At 40.4% G+C, this 26,570-nt stretch overlaps 1 protein-coding gene across 5 annotated transcripts in view; it reads left to right on the top strand.

Annotated features, from left to right (window-relative positions):
• The window catches only part of NRP1 (neuropilin 1), a 116,057-nt gene extending 92,708 nt beyond the window's left edge, over positions 1-23,349 (top strand). For 2 of the 5 annotated variants that reach the window (XM_082047175.1, XM_082047171.1), the window contains 7 exons: positions 723-827; positions 3,794-3,853; positions 11,615-11,752; positions 15,583-15,857; positions 16,358-16,451; positions 18,049-18,108; positions 19,563-23,349. In XM_082047175.1, coding sequence (XP_081903301.1) covers positions 723-827; positions 3,794-3,853; positions 11,615-11,752; positions 15,583-15,857; positions 16,358-16,451; positions 18,049-18,108; positions 19,563-19,852 — 1,022 coding nt within the window. In that variant the 3' untranslated portion in view covers positions 19,853-23,349. The remainder of the gene's footprint in view (positions 1-722; positions 828-3,793; positions 3,854-11,614; positions 11,753-15,582; positions 15,858-16,357; positions 16,452-18,048; positions 18,109-19,562) is intronic. The other 3 variants (XM_082047174.1, XM_082047173.1, XM_082047172.1) reach the window with 3 other exon arrangements.
• Positions 23,350-26,570: the final 3,221 nt, after the last annotated feature.

Genomic DNA, 26,570 nt, shown 5'->3' with positions numbered 1-26,570 from the left:
CTTTGCACAGATCTCAAGCTTTTAACTAATAGCAAAGGTCGGACTTTTACTGGTTATGCAGCAGCTACCGGAAAGCAATCACCAATGAGAAACAGGCAGGTGGCCGGGAGGGCCACCATCACCAATGTCTTATTTATAACTTAACAAAAACAAAAGAAACTCCTTCCAGATCTCCTCATTGAGCACAAAGTGATTCTACATCACACTGGCTTCCTGCCAGTGTTACCAGGACTCTGCTCAGACATTTCCTCTCTTACATGTGCTCTGCAAACAGGTTTCTTCAGTAATATGTGGTGGGTGCTTGAGAATTACCACCTTGAGCATGCACCTCTCCTGTTCCTCTGTGCAGTCCCACTCTCAGGCACTTTGGCCTGCAATGAAATGATGGGGTTTCTAGCCCTCGCCAGGTCTCCTGTTCTGCCTTGCCAGGCTTTCAGTCTTTGTTGGGAGGAACAGCAAACACTCAGTGAACAGGCAGGCTGGGGCTTTGCAGCCCAACCCTGCTCAGCTCTTGAGCTCCGGTACGGCAGCGTGCCTTGGCACAAGGAGACACAACAGGTACGTCCCATTGCAATGAAATACTAATTAACCTTCCAAGTAGAGTTACTTCATTCCTCAGATACAATACATGAGAGCAGCATAGGGTGCTCATCAAACTATTACTGTAAATTGCATGCTGATTCTCCAGCACATTTTAACTGAACAACTGGGTTTTGTTTCAGCTCCTACGGCCGTCCCTACCGTTTCCGAAGGCAAACCCGTGGATGAGTGTGATGATGACCAGGCAAACTGTCACAGTGGCACAGGTGATGACTACCAACTGACAGGTGCAGAAACCATCCTCATTCCATTGCAGCTTCATTGTAGCTCATATCCATCACCAGTTACCAGCTAAACATTTGCACTGATTTAATCACTCAATATAAATGGACATTGGTATGCAGTTCGCATTGTCAGTGCTGTCATAACACAGGCATCTGCTTTTTACATAGGACAATACTTTTGATTGTTTTCTCAGCTATGTAATTTTTGAAGCAAATAATAGTGACTGGCTGGAAGAGAGGGCATTTTTTTTAGCAGAAATTGTGTCTAATCAAATGTCCTAATCAAACTTTTTTTTATTAAGAAAAAAAAACTGGACAAACCTTTTGAGGTTTATTATCTTAGACTGAAGAACTCAAAATTAAATATTGTTTAGATTCAAGATATATAAATGCTTCCATACCTAAAATTCAGCATAGAACTCAGATCTCAGCCCCAAACTCTTCCCAGAAAGAAACAAAGCAGATTTGTTTCATCAAAACATACTCATACTGCCAGATATACTTCCATGAGCTTACCCACCAACACTGCATTACAGCCACAGAGGGGCTGATGTTCTCCAAGCTGCCATCACTAGCAGAAAGATAGGAGGGAGAGACATAACATAGTCTGTTTCTGGAACAGAGGAAGCTTGCTAGTTTTCATATTTTCCCACTTTTGCACAAAACCACTGTCCTGAGAGAGCTGACACTGCACCACTACATTTTTGATCTCTTCTTGGGTGTTACTTGCTCCTCAAAGCTCTGCATCTGTTTGATGAGATCTTGCTGTAGCAGATCTATACATCTACAGTAAGTGAGCCTGTTTTTGGACATAGTGGCACGAGTTATTTCATCACTGCTCCCTGGTGTACTTATCTAATAAATGTTTATTGCTTCTTATATCCATGATATAAAATATCATTAAAATCTGGCAATAACTGTCCAAGACGACATTGGGAAACCTTAGGTAAGAGATTGGCTCTTTGGAAGCAGCCAAGTAGAACATCTGACAGCAGCTATTAATACAAGTGAAAGTGCAGTTTCAGCATCCAACCCTTTCTGAGCTTTGCCAATGTCTCCTGTAAATGCATGTTGCAAACCATAAATTGAAAAACAATTCTTGAGTAGAAAAGACACCGCACGGTCACTGTCACTGCTTTTCAAATCAGTGTCCCAGATGAATCTTATTCTTTTTGAAAACAGCCATGCAGGGAGTCTGACAAAATAGTCTGTATTGTGTTAAGGTAGCTCAGAAAGCTTTCAGTGTTACTAAACATTGTAATTTATTTATTTTTCTGAAAGAAAAGCGCCAGGTCAGGAAATGCTGAGGCTTCCTGCAAAGCCTTACACTGAGGGCTGGCTTGCAAAGCCCAATAGGTAGAAACATATCTCACATAGAGGGAGGCTGCATGAGGGGAAGGAGACAGATCTATTCCTGTTCACTCATAGTCTTTGCACTTCAGGGATCTCAGGACTGCATCCCACGTGTCCCTTAGGCAAAGCTTATTGAGCAGAAGAAACTCCCTCTGGCAATTTTTGCAGGTGTGCTTAGGGAGTAGTTTATAATCTCTAAAACAAGGGAACAGACACCAGCCTTTCTAAGCACTGGCTCATTTGGGCGGCTGAACCGATTTCAGCAATAAAATTGAAAATTACTACATTGCCTTTTTACGAAAGTGAAGACATGTGAGTATGATTTATTACTCCTAGAAACCCTGAGCAGTGCATACCCAGTTCTTCTGGACACTGTAGAAACACTGCATTGTGCACATGATGTTACACATGACACTAAAATCCACAGATACGATTTTACCAATAATTTAATTGTAAACACTCTTGTCTTCCTCCAAAATGCATAGAAGGAAAGTATGCAAATCTCATGGCCCATTATGGGTAGCAGGGCAGCGCAGAGGGGATTTCATCAGTGCCTTACCCTCTTTAATGCACTCCCCATGCGAGCGTAGTGCCTGCACTCTCATGGGTACGACTGTTAGAGCCACTTCCGTGATAGCACTTGCACATCTGTGAGTATCACAGTGAAGCCTCCCTTGCAATTAACTGTAATTGTGCTGTAGGCCAGACTCCTTCCCGCTCTATTGGGACCCCATACAGAGCTACTCTATTTGTGTGGCTTATAGCATTTCCCGTCAGATCATTCTCACAAACATAAAGCTGATATAGCTTGGGCATTCATTCTCATTGGAAGTCATCATAGTCATCCTTTCTATAATGCTTTAAGCACTTGCTTGCTAGAGAAAATAAAAGCCATTGACTGGCAATCAGCACCCCACTGAGCATTTATAATTGTGCTAATTTGCTTTTTGTTTCCTTTATCAATATGAGGCTTACTTTAAAAAGTCAAGTATTTTAAAAATATCAATTAGTGAGCTCAGGAGAGGGCCATGACCCCACTCACCTCTTGTTCATCTGCTTAAAGGAGAAGACAAAGGGGAAGTCCTTAATTCCTCCTGCTCTTTGAGACAGACCTGAAACTTGCCTTAGACTGTAGCCTAAAGCCAGGCAATTCCCATGCTCCTCTGGTGAGCTGGTCTCACAAGGCACCTGCAAAACAACCCAGAGGTAGGACCCAGCCTGGCATGGGCTGGAGGACCTCACATCCCTGATGTGCACAAACTGGTGCCTGCTAGGAGATGCAATCGACATCAGGCACTATCTTCCCATGTGATTTGGAGCAAATCGGTGTCTATAAAATAAGGACGGCCACAGGACTGTGGTGAGGATTGATTAGCTGATGTTTGCAAGGACTCCAAAGATATACAGCTTTATTTAATTATGAGGTTTTATTTTCTTTTTTGATAAAGGAAACCAGTTCTCTAATGTCATATTTTCCTGCTTAAGCTCACATACTCAGTTACCTACAGGTCTAATAAAGATGGTGATATTTCAGATTTATATGTAGGATATTCCTAATGACTGCTGTGTCCTTTGTTGTATCCCATGTATCATGATATGCATAATTTCTTTTCCAGGTGGTACTACCGTGCTGAATACAGAAAAGCCAACAGTAATAGACAATACATTACAACCAGGTAAAAATAATATATCCATATATTTTCTTATCAGAAATGTAATAAATTCCATAACCAAATTTCATACCAGAGACAAAATAATGAATTGCAGCACTTCCTGACTTCCCATTCCCTAAAAGTCTCTGAAGTAAAGAAGCATCTGGTCTCTCAGCACTGTACAGTAAATATTTTATTCCTTTCATCCACATGTAGACGCAGCAAAGAACAAGATTTCCTCCTGCATCAGCAAATGCCAAATGCTGACAAAATTAAGCTAACTTAATCACACAGTGCACTCTGTTTAAATGTGGCACATCAGTGACACAAAGTGTGTTTTCAAACTCTGGGAAAACAAAAACAAAGCCACAAGGCCCACTCACTCTTTATACCCACGATTTTACAAAGCTAAGACAAGTAAAGTTTGCCAGTTTTCTCCACCAGGGAGCTGGCAGAATTGCAATATTGTTTTTTATCAAGTTTTCTCAAAATGGGGTTACATAAACTGCTACCATAAACTTGAAAAGGGAAAAAACAAGTTATCACTGGCAGCAGGTCCTTTTATTTAATCAATACAATAACTAGCAGCTTTTAAAATCTTTAGTTTACTGCTTCCACAGTTTTCATACCATTTTTTAATATCCTGTACAATTTACTGGGAGTGCGGGAAATTATAGATTTGGGCAGAAAACCCAAACTCCAAAAACCGTGAGCAGCAGTTTGAAATCCTTTGCACTAATAATTCTAGAGCAGGAAAGAGGTCAGTTTTCAGTTACTCCCATTTCCTCCATTAATGTACAGTCAGGCACAGTCTTGCAAGTGATTTATTAATGGGGTGGGTAAGTGTTTATCATTGTTTCCTCAAGCGTGTGATACAATTCGCTCTTGCCTCAAGTAAAAGAAAGGAGTAATAATGCAAAAGTTTCCTAAAGGACACTGATGATGTCGAGCTGATTAAGAGGTAAAGCTGACTTATCTCAGACGTTGTTCCCAGTCTCGGCCTCTGTGTTCTGATATTGCAGAGGCAAAGGCTTTTACTCCCCTCAAAATTTGTCTCCAGGGTCATTCAGCTGGCTTCGTCAGCATATGCTATTCCTAGCTCTGCCCTGCTTCATGAGCAGAGGGAGGCTGTGGAGTACTGGAGCAATGTGAACACGATGGCAGGCTGGCCTGCCTTCGATCTTTTGAGGTCCCTTCCAATCCCTGACATTCTGTGATTTTGTGATTCACGGGACACATCTCCACACCGCGGTTCCCCAGTCCGCACTGGACTGGAGGGCTACTGGAGATGGTGGATGCAAAGGAAAAAAGGATACTGTGCTGTGGTTTTAAAGTAAGACATTTCAATTTTTATGTCTGAAATGATCTTTTAGCTTTCTATTTTGCTGAAATGAAGGATTTTTTTACAGACTTTTTTTTCTTACCTTTAAACAAATTTCAAATTCATAAAGTGCCTCTGAGTAATGTGGTTTTCCTCCCTCCTCCCCAGTGCCAGTTGTGTTTACAGGTAGTGTTTAATCCCCTTTGCTTGGGTGGGAATCTCCAGTAACAAATTGACTGTTTCTGCCAGAGATTAAGATAACCTCATTTTCTCTCCTTCCTTTCCTCCTGAACCACCTTTGCTTACTCTGTGATGAGCCAAGTGTTTTTCTCTGCTAAAGAAGTTTCTGAGGTTCCCTTCAGAGCATGCCAATGTTACTTCCCTGCATTGTGTTGGTAGGAACTGTTTCCTTCCGGGGAATAAGGGACGAGTTCACATCCCAAACTCCAGGCTCCCACATGGCAGCACATTACAAAGATCATAGATAGAGATCAGTCAGATGCTAATAAATAAGAATAAGGTTTCCAGAATCTCCAGTTTAAGACATAAAGGTTTCCAGCTGCTTCATAAGCCCTCACTGAAAACCAGCCAGAAAATTCCCAAAAAGGGGCAGATAGAAATTCCCCTCAACATGGGGAAGCCCCTCCTGGTATGAAGGTGGTTTAAGAATTTCCTTCTGCTGAAGGGCACATCAGAGCAAGGAGCCATGCAGCTGGGAGCTGTGGTAGCCACAAATAATGTAGTTTAAACTGGTCTTGAAGTTACAGAGCTGCTCAGGGGCCTCTCTGGCCCTCAGCTGGCTGAGTATCAGGGAATCAGTGCACTCCAGCACTTTCAGCTATTTTTAAGCTGAACAAGGTATGAATTTAACACACCAAGGCCTTCAGCTTCAGCCTTAATTCCATCTAAGGGCTGGTTTACCTTAAGATGCTAATACAGCTTGAGGGAAACAGTGAACTCCAAGCCATCGAGCTATTCCAGATCAGTCGCAGGATGCAGGCTCCAGCAGGTAGCTCTGCACCAGGCCAGCACTGGCCACAGCAGCTCGTGCCCTGCCGATTCGGGACAGAGATCCACCAGCCCTCTCAGTAGCAGCACCTGCTGCGGCACAGGTACTTCTGCAAGAGGTGCTGGTACCATGTATTGCTGTCCTCCTGCCTGCATTCCAGCCTGCAAATACCCCTAATCTTGTTATCCTAGACTAAGACGTCTGTGTGTGTCAAAGCCTGAGATTATCCTATTCTGACCAGCTTTCATACACTATGGAAACAGTTAAGAGCAAATAACTGGAAAGCCTCCATGTATAAACAAGCTTTCCATCAAGGAGACTTTTACAGTTCATTTCAAGAGGAACGATTTGTGAGAAAATAACAAAGAATCAAGATTTCAAACTACTAGAATGTTTAAAGGTTTGGATTTTTTTTAAGAGAGGATCTACTTTCTTCCTCAAACTTAAAAAGATACCTTTAACAAATCTGCCTGTCAAGGTAAATACCTTTCACGCCTTAGTCCTAAGACTCACCAACATCAAGTCTTTTTGAACACATCTTTTTCATTCCAGAGGACTATTTGAAATGCTTGACTCCTAGCTATTTACATACAGAGTAAGCTGTTCATTTACATTATGTGCTCTCAGTGTGTAAGCTCAGTCCTTTGTAAAGCAGACTGTTCAAGAAGTATACTGTTTTTCACACATAACAGCTATTTCAGAAAATATAATCAAGAAATCCTGAGGTCAAAATCTATGCTGAGAAATCATTTAAAGGTAGAATAAGTCTGATTCCCATTTATAGTGGGACAACTTTGCATCAATAAATGGATATTAAAGCAGTTAAATTATCATTCACTATCATTTAAGGTAATTCTGTGCTGCCAGCATAAGTGGTATAAAAAGGCGAAATGCAAATACGAATCAGACCCAATATACTACTTTGAAGTGGTCCAAATTATGTTTGCAATTTTCCATTTTAATGTTGATTTACCCTTTGGCAAGAGCATCCTATAGAGAATTTTCATAGCATCTTCAATGCCATCATGCTCCTTCTTGCCAGTTGTTGGAGGAGTTATAAAAACATGTCAAAGTCTGTGGGCCACGAAAGATTAATGGACTTGCAAGAAACTCACTCAACTAGATTTTCAAATTACTTTCTTGTTCGTATGGAGTAATGGTTCCAGCTGTGAGCAAGATGTGGTCAAGAAGTACAGCTGTTGGTTATTCTTTGAGAGGATAAATCTGTTTTAATTCAGTGTCACGTACCCTACATTTTGAAAAAGGCATATGGGATTTCGTCACACCTCCCTCTCAGATTCTCATCTGAACTGCTGCTATTTGGTTACATAATAGCTGGTTTTCTTCATCCTCTCCACACACACGAACCTGGAGATCAATCACCCATTGGCAAGAGAATTATCCCAGCATGGGAATGGGCCAGTGCTGTAGAGGGAGCCCACCAAAAGCTACTCAGCCCTGCTTTCCTTCCTTCCACCAGAGCTGCCCAGCTATAGTTCAAGGACAAAGAGGACAGATTGCCTGTATCTTACTGTGAGCTACTGTATCAGCCCCCTGGGACCTTTAATAGAAGTGTTGAATTATTCTGTCTTCTGCTGGAGCAGATCCATTGTCCATACAGCTAATGAACCTATCCTGATGCTACAAGTGTCTATTATTAATTGGCTATCAGGTCTATTTTTTCTTTTTATGGGTCCCTAGGAGAAGCATTGGAAGAGACATAAGAATAGACAATAAGAGACGGCATATTTAAGGAGCCCATAAAATAAGAGCACTCTGAAATGCTTTGCCTTTGACCTTCAATCCTATTGCTGTGATTGTCTAAGGAATGTATTAACACAATCGCTTTTGAAAAAACAACTGGAACCTAGCAAGAAATAGCTAACTGAGAGCAGGTCACTGGTCAAATCTTTCTCAATTTCAGGGGATTCTCATTAACTTCTTCATGGAAAATAAGTTCATTTTTATGATACACCATATCATCTGCGAGACCAAAGCCAAGGAACATAGGCATAGCCAAAGCATATCAGACTTAGGCTCTTTGCCAATTTCCAGGACTATATATTTGTCGAGGGTTAAGATTGCGGGGTGACAATAAAACCCTGGCAGATGTATTGTTAACCCCCTCTCCCCCCTGACTTCCCCTTTTTTGCCCCTCCCTCTCCCCCCTTCCCACTCAGGACAGGCGATCGGGAGGGAAAGAAGAACAGAGAGGAGAGAGTTGGAAAAATTAAAGATGTTTTACTAATGCTACTAGTAAGAATAGAGAAAATAATACAAAATATACAAAACCAATCTTGAAAGTCTCAGCAACTGCAGAGCCGGCACCCAAAGTCCTGGATTAGACTCTGCAGCCAACCGGAGCTGGATTCAGTCTCTGACTAGGCCTCAGTTCTCAGGGATGAGTAGCGAGGTCCTCTGCTAATGTCAGCCATAAGGAAAAGGGAAGAGATCCTCGTGGTCTCCCACTTTTATATGAAGTATTCACGTGAATGGAATGTTATACTCAGTTGGTCAGTTTCTTGGTCACTTGTTTCTCGTCGCCTCTCTCGTGAGATGTCCATCCATGCTTATCAATATGTTTGCATTCCATTGCTAGGTTTACCAAAACATGTGTCTGGTTCTCCAGGAAAATGCAGTTAATATGAAGGCTTTAGCTGACAGGCAAAATTCACTGAAAGAGAAACTTGTTTTTAGCAAAACCAGGACAATATTTCAAATGAAAGAGTGAGGAATTCTTTATTAGGTGGTGCTGTGAAATTTAGTTCTGCTTTGAAACTTTGATTAGAGATCTCAGTGTTCAGAGCTGGTTTCAGTCCATGAAGCAAAAGGCTTTTGTCACCCCCCGCACTTTAGAATTAACAATTAAATTCTGGATATTTTCCTTATCCACTTCAGTGTCTAGTTCTCTTTGAATTCTGTTCCACCTTAACAGCATTCGAGGGAAACAAGTCTTGCTCACATCACATGAGATTTTTTTTCCTTTGATCCACATTGAACTTCACTGGATATCTGAGTTCTCAGGCTATGCAATGGAGAAAACAGAATAATCTTCCTTCTCTGTATTCCTCACCCATTTACATACTTCTCCTGTGTCTTCTGCTATTTATTTTTATACAGAGTTGAACAATACCAGTCCTTTCAATCTCTTTGTGCTCTCTGCTCATTTATGCTGTGTGATATCTTCAGATTGATGTGACCTATCTACCACTGTTCTCTTTTCTTGTGGTTTGAATACCACACAGGCTATCACAGTATAATCCTTCTGGATTAATAAGATTAATTTTGTTTTACGTTTTCTAATACCTTTTCTAAAGTTCTGTTTCATGGCTCTGATGTCAAAGTCATGCGATATAGCTCTCCCTAGGCCTCCTTGACAATGAAAAGCTATTTTTCACAAACTTAAAAACCTTTAATTCATTTCAATGTCACTCAGTTTCTTTAAAAACTGCCCTTGATTTTCAGATGTCCCCTTTTGGGTAAGATGTCTTTGATCACGGCCCCATTACCTAGAAAAAGAAAAAAAAACATATACTGAAGAAAGAAACATAATGGATTGCCTTTCTGTACCCACATGTGCACAGGCTGAGTTCTGCTTCTTTGGCATTTTGAGCCCAAAGAGAGATCATTCACCACGATCCGCCCCTTTCCTGGAAAGAGTTAGGGTCCTCCAGGAAACGTGTTTTCTCCACATTGAATTCCTGTGCCAGACGTTATCTGTTTAATTCATTTATTCCCAGTTAGGATTCTGTATTCGTGACAATGTGGAGCAGACCCCTCTGGAGGCCAGTGGGAGGGAGGGGGGAGGCAGGCGGGATGGGGCAGATGAAAGGAAGGAGTGAAGAATGAAGAAATGCTGCAGCACCGCCGTGGTTCTGACAGGCGGAGGAAAGTGGCACGAGCTGCCGTACACTCTCTGCTGACAGAAAGAAATTTTCTAGGGGCCAGGGAAGAGAGGGCACAGTGGCTGCAATGCAGGAATCCAGCGAGTTGAGTTAAAACCGTGTCTTGGAGCAAGGACTTGTCAAGCAAGGACACAGCAGGCAAAGAGAGGATGATAGATGAACACTTTTTATATCCATTCTGTCTCAACCTACTCACCTGAGGTTTTCTCTGTGTTGATGAAATGATTATTCTAGTTTAATTTTCCATTAAAATCTGGGTTGTGAGTTCAAAAGCATTTCCAGTCTTTCCTGGGCAGGAGGAGGAGGAGGTCTTTGCCTCTTCAGACTGGAAGAGCTCCACCTCAAGGGTCTGGTCCCAACACACTTCCCATATTTATCCATATTTTCCCACAATAAACAAAACACATTCTAGCAGCTGCATTATCTTTCCTGCCTTTTTGTTATACATATATAATGGGCAAGAAAGCAAAAGAACACAATTCTTCCCCCAGAGCTGATACTGATGGGAGCACAGAGTCCTTTGTTCTTAGTTCATACTTGCACAAAGCATCTCATTAAAGTAAACCTAAGTTATTCCTTTAATAAGGCATGAGTCATGCTTGAGAAAAGACTTCAGGATTTGGTCACATTACTGTGGGAAGGGTATTGCTCTACTGGGAGTTCTCATTGCTCAAGGTGAGGTAAAGGTTCATACCAATAGGGTAGGAACCAAAAGCTCAAAAGATTTCAAACTGCTTCTGAAAATAAGAAATGCAAAGGATTTATATGCTATCTTTGTATAATCTTTCCATTCAAATTCCAAGTTCAATAGAAGAAAATAAGCTACTATGTATTAAACCTTTGGGCAGAATTGAAGAGAAGCTGAAAACAAGATATGATCTCATCCTGACCATAATACCAGACTTCCCTTGTTTTACATGGAGCTTGTTTTGAAGCTTATTTTGAGTTCATTTGGCAATCAGCCACATTTGTCCCTTTTCCATCTCAATTTATCCATTTCAATGCTGCCATCTTGTGGACCCACTTAAATGTCTGGAAGACGCTGAAATAAGTTCCTTACTGAAGCCACACACTATACATTTCACCAGAAATTTTTTCCAGCCAAGGACATTCCATTAGTGTTTCTGCCCTTTCTTCCTTTTTTGTCCAAATCTTATTGTGAGTTGTGGCAAAACGTTGGACAGTTATGGTACAAATAGATATTACCAACCATTAAATAGATCTGATAAGCAAGCCAGAGCTTTCTTTTTGAGTCATATATGTTACAACAGAGTTATCAGCTAATGTGGGCAAATCAGAAGCATTAATCTAACCACAAAAAATCCCAAAATATGGGTCATAAAGAGACAAGAAACAACCATACCACTTATTAGAAATAGTCATTTTTCATCTGTTTCCCAGCAGGACTGCTCTTGCTATGGCTTTTCAGATTTTCAATCAGGAATCGTGCTGTTAATGGTCAAATGCATGCATTTGGTTTTGAAGTACCAAATCTGAATTACGCAATCAATAATCACATTTTGTCCATTCTTTTCCGTCTTTGCCTGCAGAGCTGCCACTCTACAACTTCAACTGTGGCTTTGGCTGGGGATCCCAAAAGACTTTGTGCCACTGGGAGCATGACAACCAGGTGGACTTAAAGTGGGCAATCCTGACCAGCAAAACTGGGCCAATTCAAGACCACACAGGTAAACATGAGTTCATGATTTAGCCATTTTACATGGGAAGAGAGGTTATTCTTTTTAATACTAACATGCCTGCCAAAACCAGAGGAGAGTGTATGATACTTAAAATCTTTAGAGTCACAAAGATGACTCTCCAGGCAACCTAACCTGTTAGATGTAGTCACAACTGACTATAGGTGTCCTTTCTGTTGGGGAATAAAGTTCATTTATTGTCAGGAGTTGCAGATATTCTCTTCTCCTGTCTTGCCTTTGGATAACCATAATCTGGAGTAGAAAAAATTCTGAATGGTCAAATATTCTGCAAATATCACTTACCAAGTGATTCAGTCATAAACAAACAACACATTGTTCCTGTTTGTAGTTACAGGGACTGCCCGCCACAGAAAGGTGTTGTAAGTGAAACTTCCCAGAGGAACGTATTTCCATGCCCTCCTCCTCTCCAGCAGGAGCTGGAGATCATAGCCATCCCTTTGCTCACACACAGTTTTTCCAGAAATATCACCCTGGGAAATTGATTGGTTGGTTTTGTAGTATTTAACTCATGGCTCTGCATAATTAGGCAATAAATATGCTGCTGGGTAGTGGAGAAGGGCAGGCTCTGTGTGACCTGCACAGCCTCTCACTTTAGTGTTCTCTCCTGCATACGTGCAGATTAATCAAATGTGTTGAGATGAATCCCCCTTCCCACTTCTGCAACCCCTTTGCCTAATGAGAATGACAAGGAAATTAGACAAAATTGGACTTTTTAAAATCTGAGACACTTTCAATTGAATCTTAAGACAAGTACAGTAGTTTCAGGAAAAAAAAAAAAAAAAACTTATAATACTTTGACTATAAATGGCATTGTACAAATAAATGGCATCAAATTAACTAAATGTAGTTAGCTGAAGTGAAGGCTGTAATGGTGGAAAAATTGATGTAAAGTGAAATGGCTCGGTAGAATCTGACATTGAAAAGAGGTTAAAAGCTATGTTAGCCAGAGACTGACAAAACCTAAAAGGCATGCATAAGTAAAGCTCTAATTAAGACAATGAAGACAGAGTTCCTGACCCAGCACTGCAATAATACTCTCGAAATGAGAGCTATCTGCACTTTGACACCAAGGATTATAGAGAGACCGAACCTGTCTTCAGTCAGGAGAAGAAGAAATTATATTCTTCAAATGAGATTTTGTTGTTTCCTTTGGGCCCTGCTAGTGCAGAAGACTTATTTGTTCCATTAGCAGTAGCTTCAGTAAGTCTTAGAGGCAGCCACTTCTGCCACTTACTGCACTTTCTATATTTTCCAAAATTTTCCTTCAACTCTAAGGTCACCTTCACCTGCCAGGTTTGCCATTCACCTGCCAGCAGGTACAGAATGAGTGCTGTGAACACAGACCATGAGCAGCCTGAGTGGCACTGACATCGCAACCAAGCCTCTCAGTGCCACCACTACACAGCAAGGCCACTCTGTATATTGGGAAAACTGCAACAAGCAACTCCCCGACACATCTGGCTCTCAGCTGCACATGTATAAAGCTCAACAAACTCCACAAAAGTTATCTTCAACAGTAATTCCTTTAAGACAGCAGGATACACTGTATGACATTTCAAATTATTCATAATGTGATTAAATCTGGCCACAGTAAGGTCCTCCAACTGAGACAGCCATCCTAATGCTGGGATTATTTTCCTTTTTTCCTCCTTTTGGATTTCCCTATCACAATCCTTTGATGAGATTTGCACATGTTGTGCTGCACAGAAGAAAAGTTGGAAAGAATATATAAGCACAAGCACTCCTGCTGAAGAAGATGAACAAGATGTTACTGCAGGAAGATAGAAAAAAAAAATAAAAAAGCCTAATTATTTTTGGCAATTTAACATCATCTTCCCCTAGGAAATTCTCTCAAAAACCAGATACTTCCACATGCCTATTGACCAGGATATCTCTGATTGTCCATAGAAAAATGCATACAAAAGTGTCTTTGTCTCATGTTTTCATGTCAGAAGAAAATTTCTCTTTCTCCTACACTAGGGCCACTTCTTCCAGCCACTGGGTTTAACCCACTCCTCTTTGTTCCTGTCTCACCTTTTATTAACCTCGTCCTTCATATTCTACCCAGAGTAGCAATGCTCATCCTAATGATTTAATTGTGTAGGACTATACCATTACAGTCCAGCAAGTCTCAATTATACATTATTTCAAATTAAATTCAAGAATATCATGTATAAACAAAGACCAATGACAACAAAATACCACCCTTCCAAAACATCTTCTTTTGCCTCTTTTTACTTTTCTTTTGTTTAAGCATTGATATAAACAGAGATATGTACACTTATTACAGCCTTTGAGGAATAGTATTTCTTACTACTATTTTCTCCTTCCTACTTTCAAAATAACTTTATATCAATCCCAGTAAATCCTGTCTCCAGCCTTTTGTGTGAGTGCATTACACACGCAATCTATTCTTACTCACACCAGGATGAACTTTGTGTTTTTCCACCATAATTCTCTGCAAAGAAGCTGTTCAAAAGCTGACTGGATGGATGTCTGGTTGGTGTAAATCAGAAGCACTTCTCTGTAGTCAGTATCTCACTTAGCAATTTTGTGTTTCCAAACTAATCACACTCCCACGTGCTTCTCTCCCAGTGTGATTAAGCAAGTAATTTTCCAAGTTAAGGGTATTAGGTGTTCAGATTTCAACATGTATAACAAATCCATTATGCTCTTCAGAAAATACCAGCCATAATCTTACTCTTTTGGGAAATGGCTCACAAATATACAGAGCTCAATATCTTATTACAAAAATCAAGGGAGCAACTCTTGCATCATTTGTGACAATGCTCAGGCTCTGCTTGTGAGTACTGTTTAGATCTCAGTTCCTGATCTCTGACCAGGGATCTTTGAAGCTACTTTATCCTCCAGTGTTCTTCCCATTCTAATCTTGCCTCCTTGAGTGCAGATTACTTTAAATAGAGATTAAAAATAGCTCTTTGCACAATTAGTGTAGAGCAGGCCCCAGGGATTTCTGTCTAGCCTGCTGAACTAGGGCTTGATCTCTTCAGGAGGTGCACGCTGACTAACGGAGCATATGCTGTCACACCAAACATGCTCTTCCCTCCTTCCCTGACCAAAAGCAAATGCCTTGTGTGTGCCATGTAGTAAACATGTTGTTAGGGTTCACTCTCAGCACAAAGCAGCCGAGTGAACAGCAAAGGAGTCCGCCAGAAGAAATTAGGGAACCAGTGAATCATAGAATGGTTTGGGTTGGAAAGGACCTTTAAAGGTCATCTAGTCCAAACCCCCTGCCATAAGCAGGGGCACCTTCAACTAGATCGGGTTCCCCAGAGCCCTGTCCAGCCTGGCCTTGAATGTTTCCAGGGATGGCACATCCACCATGTCTCTGGGCAACCTGGGCCAGTGTTTCACCACCCTCATTGTTAAAAATTGCTTTTTTATACCCAGTCTGAATTTCCACTTTTTTAGTTTAAAACCATTTCCCCTTGTCCTATCATAACAGGCCCTGCTGAAAAGTCTGTCCCCATCTTTCTTACAAGCCACCTTTAAGTACTGAAAGGCTACAGTAAATTCTCCCCCAAGCCTTCTCTTCTCCAGGCTGAACAACCCCAACTCAGCCTTTCCTCGTAGGAGAGGTGGTCCATCCCTCCGATCATTTCTGTGGCCCTCAGCTTTCCTAGAGCTCCCAGACCAAAGCCCTCTGACTCTCCTGGCTGTGAGACTTGACCCATCAGCATAGAAAAAAAGGCAAAATGATCAGGGGTGGTTGGGACTTCTTAGGTAAGCAAAGAAAAGGAAAGCTGGTGGCTATTCCTAACACAGTCCTTCTGTCACAGTAGGAGATGGCAATTTTATTTACTCACAAGCTGACGAAAGCCAGAAAGGCAAAGTCGCCCGACTGCTGAGCCCCGTGATTTACTCACAGAACTCTGCCCACTGCATGACTTTCTGGTACCACATGTCTGGCCCACACGTCGGCACCCTGAAGATCAAACTGCGGTACCAAAAGCCAGATGAATATGACCAGGTGCTGTGGACCCTGAGCGGGAACCAGGCAAATAGCTGGAAGGAAGGACGTGTTCTTCTTCACAAGTCTGTGAAACACTATCAGGTAAGTTCAGCTTGCTGAACTAACAGTGCCGAGGCCAGTAAGACCTTGCTGGTCATGTTTTATACACCATAGCAAAAGATGCTGCTGAAGGATTTATGTAGACAGTATTATACCTACAGGTGAGGTGCTGCTGCTGCGACAGTAATAATAGCGGCATATTTCATGGTATCTTAGATGACAGTGATACAAGCAATTTGTTATCGAAGGCCAAATAAACACCTCAGAAATCATTTCTCATCTATCACAAAACTGCATTCTTGCCACAGTCTTGCTGCTGATATAAAAATCTTTAATGAAGTAATGCCATTATAAAAATTAACATTTGCACATATATAGGTTCATAAGGGCATACAGTGGAGATTGGCAGGCCACAATCAAAGTACATGAAGATTTGGAATCACGACAAGTGAAGATGTCTGTTAACAATTAGCTAAGATATCCTGAATGCTGCAATTGTGTATTAATATTAAAACAATGTAAACATTGTCTTATTTTGCCAGGTCGTTATTGAGGGAGAAATTGGAAAAGGAACTGGAGGAATTGCTGTGGATGATATTAAAATTGACAATCACGTAGCACAAGAGGATTGCCGAAGTAAGTATAATTAGCAAGAACTTAAAGACATCTCAGCCAAAACATTATTTATTTTGTTCTGATAGCTGGTTTTAGCTGTAAGAAGGGGATAGATATTATAGGCTATATAAGAAGTTTTGCACTGAAAACATCCTGATCTGGCCCATAGCTTTATTCATATGAAGTGTCACTGGTGTCATCTCAGTACTGCAGCAATTGCAATATTTTGGATCAGAACTGGCATCCTACTGACATGGGTCACAGCATATTCACATTCTCACATTTTTCCCTATGTTTATATTGCTGGTCTCTTTAAATTTCTCTACTTTTCCTAATGCTCTTCCCTGTTTTAACTGATGCTCAAAATCTAATCTTATTTATTCATCCTTTTTAGATCACTTACTATCAAGCCTACTTGAACTCTACTTTAAAGGACTGTATCAAACCCTTATAGAATACACAGACAAGGTGAAATGGCCCCTTACACTGTCCTCTGCTGTCCTGTAATTCTGAGTTTGCTGTGACTCATTTGCTGTAGTCAGCACCTCCCAGACACGCAGGACACAAAGTAATGTTAGAACATGGCCTTTCCACATCTGAGCCAAGCTATTCCTGAGATGCTATTTGAGTCCTTTTATTTCTGGTCAGTCTTGAGTTATTCCAGTCACTGCTGATCATATGTGCATTGCATACTGCACGTAATTTGGCAGCAGCAATGCCAGATAAACGCAAGCAACTGAACCTTGTCCTTCATGATGGAGATGAAGCCATGACTTTTATGTAGGAGAGGGAATAGAACTGTGAATCATCAGCATTAGAAAGAAGAACTTATGCCATGAGAGTTGGCAACATATCTGAGACCAATAATTAGCTACCTTTTGTAGCTACTATACTTTTAAGGGTAACAAGACAGACTTCAGCTACATGGTCATTTCATTGCAGGATGACAAAACTGCGCAATCACTTTTTATCACACAGTCCAACTTCTGCAGTTCATCATATGCCACCAGAGTGACAGTTACCAGGAAAGAGAGACAGGACACACTGTTTGGTCCTCCTGCAGTGTCCTCAGTGCCCAGAAGGGTGCTGGGTTCACAGTGATGGTGTTTACCTGACTTCAAAATGGGAGAGGAAAGCAACTTTTTTCCTACCTCCACATGTTTGGTTTGTTCAAACCTAATTCTGAGAAAGGATTTTGGCCTGTGGGAGCTAAATCCAAAAGCTCGGTCTGAAGCCCAAACACACATGGTCTCATTGCAGTCAGTGAAACTATTCCTGTGATTAACTATGCATATGCTGATGAAGTGCTATGGAATTGGGCTCCAAAATTGTAAATACGATGAATGAGATGCTAATTCATCACACTGATTTATCTTTCCCAGGCATGGAAAACCCCTGCTGATAACTATAACTGTGCCAAGACTGGGCGGAGAGGAGTTTCTAAATCTTTCTTTTTTTCCTCCATTAATTTTCAGAGCCCATCATAATGAACATCTCTGTCAAGCTGACATAATGATGCTCTGACACAGGAAAATCTGCTATACCATTATTGCCAGCATCATAGTCAATCAGTGTTTGTAACCCTAATAATCAATGTCAATTCTTTTTGCTTCATTAGAATCAACTGACGTGGAGAATGAAATAGATGAAGACGACGACCCAGAAAGTAATCAAACAGGTAAAAATTGTGTTATTGTTAAAAGGGAATTAATTTTTAAGTGTATGATCATGTAAATTTGTGTATTCTGATTATTTATTTATAGATTAGCACTCTAACTGCGTATTGTATTAAGGTTTTATGATTTATCTGGATCAGATGCTAAGAAATTTTACATTTATTTGAAGGATGTGATAGTTTTATTCTTCTATGTCATATAATATTACAGACTTTGTATTATTTATACCTATCTTAAACCTTACGCATTTTATGTATGCATTTTGTTACATCATACACATATACTTGCATGCAAACTATAGCTCCTTAATATTTTGTTGTCTAGAAGGCTTGTCCACAGCTGAAGAAACAGCTGTTATTGCCTCTTACAACTTACAATTCGCACAGTGTCGAGGTAATTAGGCTCAAAACTCTCCAGGCTAATTGTTTCACAGACCTGGCTGAAAATGTCATTTTATGACCAGTCTACCAAAGCATTATCATTTTCAATGATGATAGCTCTAAATGGATCATTAAATAGATCGTAATTGTCATATTGTCCCAATAATAAAATATACTTGCATTTTTCAGGCGATGAGCTTAATTTTTTTGCTTACAGTCAACGGGATGGCTATCATCAATTTCAGTGAAAGCAGAGTTTGTCCAAAAAAGACTATTTGTCTTTTCCTGTAACAATTAGCAGGGTTTGCAAGTTTACTGGGTCTCTTTTATAATCTGAAAGGGTTAAGGGAAAACATTGTGATACCCAGTGAATATTTTACATGAGGCAGGAGAGTGCTCTTCTGTGTCAGTTCAGTCATTATTTCAAGGTCCAATCCTGAAGTCAGTAGAGATGGGTGCAAAATGGCTGGAGATTCCCAACCAATGTCTAAGGCTATAAACATTCTCACTGACCTGAACAAGATTTAATTAATATTTTAGTGCTAAATACTGCAAGCTGGCAAAATACAATCAAAAGATCTGGTCATTCATTCCCCAGTGTACCACTTCATCCAAGGCAGAATCATACCCCTACTAACATGTGGCAGATTCTAGGACTGGACAACAGTATAAAAAAAATCAAACAGTATTTGGGCCGCATTATACAGGGTGTTTCAGAAAGATGGACCCAATTTCATGTTGGCAACATGTTACAGTTACACAAAAATTTACAAACGGTTTAATGATTTATCATTTTTAGCAACCTCTTTATAAATCCTCTATGTTCCCTTCACCTGCTGTACAGACAACATCAAGACGATAGTTGAATTCACGCCAAACACCTCTCAATTAGGTCCATCTTTTTGAAACACCCTGCAGTTTTCAGCTGTTTATGACTACCTCCTAGAAGCCGAGTTTTCAAATGATGTAGCAATTTCTGTCAAAAACTCAATGTCATTTGTCCAAATTTCCAACTCATCAAACAAAACTAGCTAGAATCAGTTCTGAAAACTTTGCAATTCTTTACTCCATTTCAGGGTTTACACCTCCATACCATACAGGCGAGGACTATGATGATAACATCTCCAGGAAACCAGGCAACGTCCTGAAGACGCTAGATCCAATCCTTATTACCATCATAGCCATGAGTGCCCTCGGCGTGCTTTTAGGAGCCATCTGTGGAGTTGTCCTTTACTGTGCCTGTTGGCACAATGGGATGTCAGAGAGGAACTTGTCTGCACTGGAGAATTACAATTTTGAACTGGTCGATGGTGTAAAACTGAAAAAAGATAAACTAAACACACAGAATTCATACTCGGAAGCATGAAGGTATAAAGCAACTGGAGAAGTTTCAGAGAATCGGGATGGAAGGACATAGCTCGGTCGTGCTGGGGAACTGTTGATCTTCTTTTACTGTACAGGCTGAAAAGTGCGTTGATGACACTGAGCCAAGCTTTTCTCAGGAGCTTCAATGAGTGTGTAACCGATAAACATGGACAACAATCTGTGTTAACAATCTGAATCATGTACAGTCTGCTTTTTCTTTTGGTTTTATTTGAAATAATCAAACGCTGGTGTTGAGACCAAGTATGATTGACTTATAGTTCATTTTGTCTTTCTTTCTCTCCCTCTCTTGTTTTCTGTTAATGGATAATTTTGGTTTTACTGTGCAAAATCCAAGATGCTGTCACAAAATGTATTCAGTGGGGTCCTTTGGATGGACATGCTGTCTGTAGCTCAGTGCCCAGAAAATATTGGAGTAACAGCAATTTAGTGGACTCCTGCACCTGTATTTGTGTATAATTGCTCGTGTTGTGCATAGGCAAAGAAGGGTTAGGATGTTTTTGAAAGTACTGCTGCATCAGTACCAATATAGTGTGTCAGCTCTGTTTACGAAGCAATACAGTCAAATTTTATTGATGTTTTTCAGTGTTGTACTAAATTTTGTGCTTGTGAACTCCATAAAAGAGTATGTGCCATCGTTAGACACAACTGGTAACCGAGTGTACTGCCTAAAAACTAAACAAAAAAGTCCTTGGCACTGGCTAGTGTATGTCCTCTCAAGTGCCTTTTTGTTTGTACTGCTTCTCATTGTGTTAACATTAACTACAACTCTGCTTCTCTCCAGTTATGCCCTTGTCTTTAATCATATTCTGGTGGCTCACTGACTAAAAGAAAAGTATATTTTAGTGTAAGAAAGTAGCCTCAGTAAGGCAAGGGCTAATCAGATTTGACAACCTGGCTTGATTGTTCTGCTTTCTGTATTTCAACTTCATGTCTCTTGACCCTTTTGTATAAAGCTGCAATATCCCCTTTTATTGTTCTTTCATATAGAATGTATTTTCAAAATGTAAAATCTCTCTCCCTTTCTCTTCTCTTTCTCTCTCTCTTCCTCTCTCTGAGTAGATTGCATAAGCATTTGCCATTGCCAAGGAAAGAAAACTTGCAGCTTTAACTTGCTGGTAATGGCAAAGGATTTTATTAGAGTTTGTGTTAAACAATAAGGGAAAATTCTTAACTTTACCCTCCAAAGTTGACCTTTGGGTTTCTTCTTAACAGCATAAAGTGACAGTATCTTTTTTCCTGAAGTCACGAAACATATCTTTTATCCTGAACAGCTTGCCTGTTAATTACACTCGGGAAAATTATTCCCTTACTGAAAAGATTGCCTTTAAAATGAGAAACTTTCCTCCTCCTGCCCCTACCTGAACCCAGAGTTCTGTTCTCTCAGTAAATGTGTATTTTCATGCTAAATCAATGCTAATTGGGCTTACGCACGGATACTGAGGGCAGAATAAAATCCCACCGTGTATGTAGGGTATGTTCTTGCCATACTGTTACATCCACCTGGCATTTCACACCAGGAGGTTTCTGTTTGACCAGAGGTGCAGACAGTGACAGATGCAGCAAGCTGAGTAGTGTGAGCTGTCAAAAAAATGCGCTTGACAATTACATCATAATTTTTTATTATTTTAGGACAAATATTACTGGACAACTAACATTCAACAGTCTATGCAGCTGGTCCAACAGGGTAAGAAGGAACAATAGTATGTTTCCCGCAGGGGTGCACAGGTGGATGCAAAGGGCTGAGGGGTCACTCCCCTCCCACAGGTGCCCAGGGATGCTCTGTGTTTTCTGTGGTGACCCACACCCAGCAGAACCATAACTGTTAAGGCAGTGGGAGAAGGCAGCTTTAACCTTCCCCTGGGTATCTACCAACCAGCAGATAAAGTCAGTGCAAACATGGGGAAAGGAACGTCCTGCAAAGTGCTGAATTCATGCTTTTCCTCACCGAATTCCCCACGTACAGTCAGGGAAGTGATTGTGACTTTCTGAGTTAGTGTTTTCCAACATCGCTTTTGTAGTAAAGCAATGGAGTATCCTGTCCAGGATTAGGACTAAAAAGGGGTTAATTCAGCCTTGAATTTCTAGAGCAACAATATCTACCACCATTTATCAACTAAATTTTTAAAGCATATCATTATACAAATATGAACCGTAAAACAGAAAAGTCTGTAGAAAATCCACCAGTAACTTAGAAATTGAAGAAGAGGGAGGGAGATGGGAGGTAAAAATAGGAGTTTTGAAGTTGAAAATATTTTAAAGGAAGACACAACAGAAAAAAGAGTGGATAGTTGCTACTTCAAAGGAGTCCTAAAGGCAAAGGCTGCAGTGAAAATTCAAACACCCACTTCAGGTCATCAAACTTTACATGCCTAAATTGGAAGAGTTGCCTCTCCAGGCTCTGGATCTTGGGTCCTCCAGAAGGTGAGACAGAGCACCTAAGGCCTGAAAGTCTGGCCTGAAAATTACTCCATGAAATGTCCCAAGTGACACTTTGGCAGAAGCAGAATTTTTATTTGCATCCAACAGTTTAATTTGATCAAAATGGTCAAAGCAGCTAGTTATTTAATCCAAAGAAAAAAAGGATTTTTCCAAACTATTTTCAGCATACCACCACTGTGTGAACCAGGTGTTGGGGTCTGTTCTTCTTAACTGAAAAAACTTCTAGTTCACTAACCTGACTGAGAGTTACATGCATATACTGCCCTGAAGAGAAAATCCCATTGAGGAGCCCAAGCCCAAAACCTTTTGAAATATTCCCATGGGTTTCAATAGATTCTAGACCAGCTCTTGGTCTTGATCTATTTGAAGAGTAAAGCTGGTGGTTGGTGGTTTCTTTTCTTCTTTTAACATACTGAGAATAGAGTACATGAAAAGAAATACATCTCCTTTGTGCTTTCCAGACCTTACTAAGATAATGAGGATCTAGCACTGAAGATTTGATTTCTCTGAAGGTAATAGAATGAAAGCTGCCCTTCAGTAAAGGAAAAATGATACTGCAACTTTACATTGAAAAGTATCTTGCACTGATAAATATATTTAAGAAAATTATATGTTTATAAAGTTATTAATTTGTAAAGGCAGTGTTACAAAATGTTCAGTTTATATTGTTTTAGATTGTTTCATAATTTTTAAAGTGTAAAATAACATATTTTTTTCTTTATTGAAAAACTATAAAAATCTTCTGTAGTAAAATGATTTCATTTTACTGGTATATTATTGCTTCATGTTTTGTACCATCATAAAACTTTGTGCAAATTTTTTTTACAGAAATTTTTATTTTCTATGACAATATGACACTTGTAAATTGTTGTTTCAAAATGAACAGCGAAGCCTTAATTTTAAATGACATTTGTATTCTCAGACACTGAGTAGCATTAAAAAAAATCACATAGAACTGAACTGTAACTTAAATTTCCAAACTATGACTACTACATTCCAAAGAAACAGTTGAATTAAACATTTTCATAAAATATCTCATACCTGATGTATTTTATTATACCAAAATATATTGGTTTTATCAAATGGTTGGTTTTATTTAGTATCTTGCAACAAAAAACATGTTTTAGTCATGGTTACATTTGTTGGTAGGCAACTCCAACAGACATCTTGGTGGGACCATTTACAGTTTAGGATGGAGAGACTGACGCTCGGCCTGCCCAGTTCTCTCTCCCTGGGGGAAGACAATCCCACTATGTGCCCAACTTTTAGCCAAACAGCAGGGATTTACGAGGACAAATCTGCCATCACTGCTGGCAGGTTGCAACTCACCTCGCTGCCATGGGAAGCCCAAGCCACACGCCCTATGTAGGTCACACGCATGCCCTGGGGCTTGTTCTTAGCGAAGGTTTTTACCAGGGAGTAATGTGCATTTTGGACAAGTTGCTCCACTAAGTCTCTGCTGCAGTAATAATGTTTGTACTCATGAGCTCCCTTCAAATTTCCACTGAAGACATCACAACATACCCAACGATGGCCAAATCGCCCAATGCAGAGCACAAGTTGTTGATAGGAGCAAATGCTGCCAGGGCGGCCCATTGGGCTTAATTCGGCATTCATTTGGGTGATGAGGTCACGTGTGGAACATACGATCATGGGTAGAGAGCCCTCCAAGAAATCTGCATCCAGACAAGAAGCTTTAGATTGCACATTTCTTCTTGTATGCAATACTTACCTGTTTGTTTCTTTTTAGTACAGAGCAGTCTGCACATTAAAGTTTCTCAACCTCTTTATGTTGCACATATGAACAATGCAGATACTGTCACTCTGTCACTAGGTTGAGTGCCCATGAACACACAATTTACTTCACATACTTTACTACTCCTGGGAAAAAATATTGTACTTACTGTACTTATTACCACATGATTGTTACACTTGAAGAGACAGTATCAAATCTTTCCTTCGAGAGAGAGCAGCACTGGGGATAGCTGTTTAAAATACGAGATGGAACTATGACAAAGTGCCTGAGCAAAACTTGCTTTGTGGTCACAGCAGGGATTGCTCTCAAAAGACAGTTGTGAAAGTTGTTGTCCATACAATCACTAAATCTAAATTCCTTAGAAATTTACTTCATTGCACTTTGTTTGCTTCTGTGATAACCAGCAACAGGGCTCTTTGAGGGAAGATAAATGGCAATGGAATTAATTAGTGAAACAAAGGTATCTATGATGCAGATCCATCGAGGGGGAGGTTCAGAAAAGAGAGATAAGTATTTCAAGAAAATTCTCTCTTTCATTTAGGGGAAATTAATTAGCATAAAAGTTAACAACTATTTAGCACTAAACTTTCAATTTTCCACACTAAATAAGCTGCATAATGGAAAGACAAAAATGGTGCAATGGGATCTGAATTACATTTCAGAACCTAACTTGTAAACTTGAAAGTAAAAGATGAGCAGATGGAAATAACAGATGGGTCAGCTACAGACAACCAGTGCCAGGAGTGCATAACTCTGAGGCTCAAATATTAGGGTCACAGTCTGTAAAAAGGTTCTTTGGCAAGGAGAGACAAGCAAACCCTATTATTATTTCACCAATTAAACATACCAGCCCTGAGCCAGCAGCCACATAGCCACAATGCTGAGCCCAGTACCATTTCCTTGCCTTTTGGCAAGACGTAAAATACAATTACACAGCAAAAGGCAGATGTACAGGAGAGGTAGGGGCAGCACAGCTGACATATGTGTGGTTGGGTAAGGTCCACTGGCATCACGGACATGACAGCAGTGCCCACCTGTACAAACCTGCTCACTGGACCAGGGGAGATGGAGAAGCTGCCAGTCCCAGTGGAGATAAAGGCTCCTTGGTCCTTATAAACCACCTTTTATGTGGCATATGAGGACTTAACAGGTGCATACTAGTGTAACTCTAAAATTGACCCTCATAAGTCTTTGCTTATGTATAATCGGTCCATTTTGAAGACAATTCTCCTAACCTGCTTTCTCAAAGTCAAATGTCAAAGTTGGTTTTGATTTTCAGATCATGGCATCTAGATGTTAGATCCCAGGAGTAATTCCCTTCTCATTCCTTAATTGTCCTGTCCTTTGCAATGCATTATGACTAACAGCATATTGGTTCAAGCAACATTAATTTGTTAGAGCTTTAATTTCTTCTTTTATAACATTTTATGCCTCAAGTCATCCATAACCACAGTTTTATCTACAAGTGTTTGTTAAATTATAATAAAGAGGAGGGGGGGGGGGTTGGTTGCTTGGTTTTTGTTTTTTTTTTGCCATGGGATACTTTGTATAACTGTTTTCTTTGCCAGTTAGTCACCCTGTAGACTAATTGCTTTTCTACAGTAGGTCAGTTCTCTATATACGCTTCTATTCTCATAACTGTGCACAATCAAACTCTAATCTTATCACCTCAGGACTGATGGTGTCTCAATGTTTATAACTGAAAATCTCATTAAAAAAAATCTTCTGGCATTTTTCACAGATGGATGGGGTCTTATCGTGTGTCCAAACCTAATTCCACCTTCACTAATCATGTTCTCCTATTTAAATTTACATTGTTTTTATTCATCTCTCAGACATTTGATTCATGTCCCTGTCATTGTACAGCATCCCTGTGCATTATGCTCTGTGTTTTATTACAGACAGTTGTGTTCCCATAATGGGTGAGGTGGGTCCAACTGATAAAGGAATTACAGTCTTACTGGAGCACCGTTGGTACCAGACAGAGAGGTCAGGCAATGCTCTCAAGGGGAGAAGGTAGGGAGAAGGTACGGCAGGTGTTGCCATGACAAAGACAGGGATTTAATGATGAGAGGCTGGAGGATGAAGGGCTTGCCTGAGGAAACAGGTATTCCAAGTGACAGGAGCTGCAAAGGGAATTATTAGAAAACTCCTGTGTTCAGTTCATTTATCCCTTGAAATCAAAGAAACCCCCTCAAAAAATGTCTGCATCACAGAAATGTCTCTGGCACTTTGTGCTGATTTGACTGAGAATGAGTTAATTTTCTTCATGCAGTTAGAAACCTTTGTTTTCCATAGCTAGCATGCTTATTATTTGGACTTAGTTTGAGAACAAAAGATAACACCCCAGCACAGAGCTAATGTTTTCAATTGCTCTGGTCTGAGAGCCAAGGACAATCCGAGCGCTCTGCCCACAGGTGGAAGCATCGAGGAAGGGGGTCAGGGATGAGGCAGAGCTTGACTGACATCCAGACTGATCAATAAGAGTACCCATCCCATTGGC

The sequence above is a fragment of the Streptopelia decaocto genome (genome assembly GCF_964273445.1).
Source record: "Streptopelia decaocto genome assembly, chromosome: 2".
Taxonomy (NCBI): Eukaryota; Metazoa; Chordata; class Aves; order Columbiformes; family Columbidae; genus Streptopelia; species Streptopelia decaocto.
This window is presented reverse-complemented; position numbering and strand designations above follow the sequence as displayed.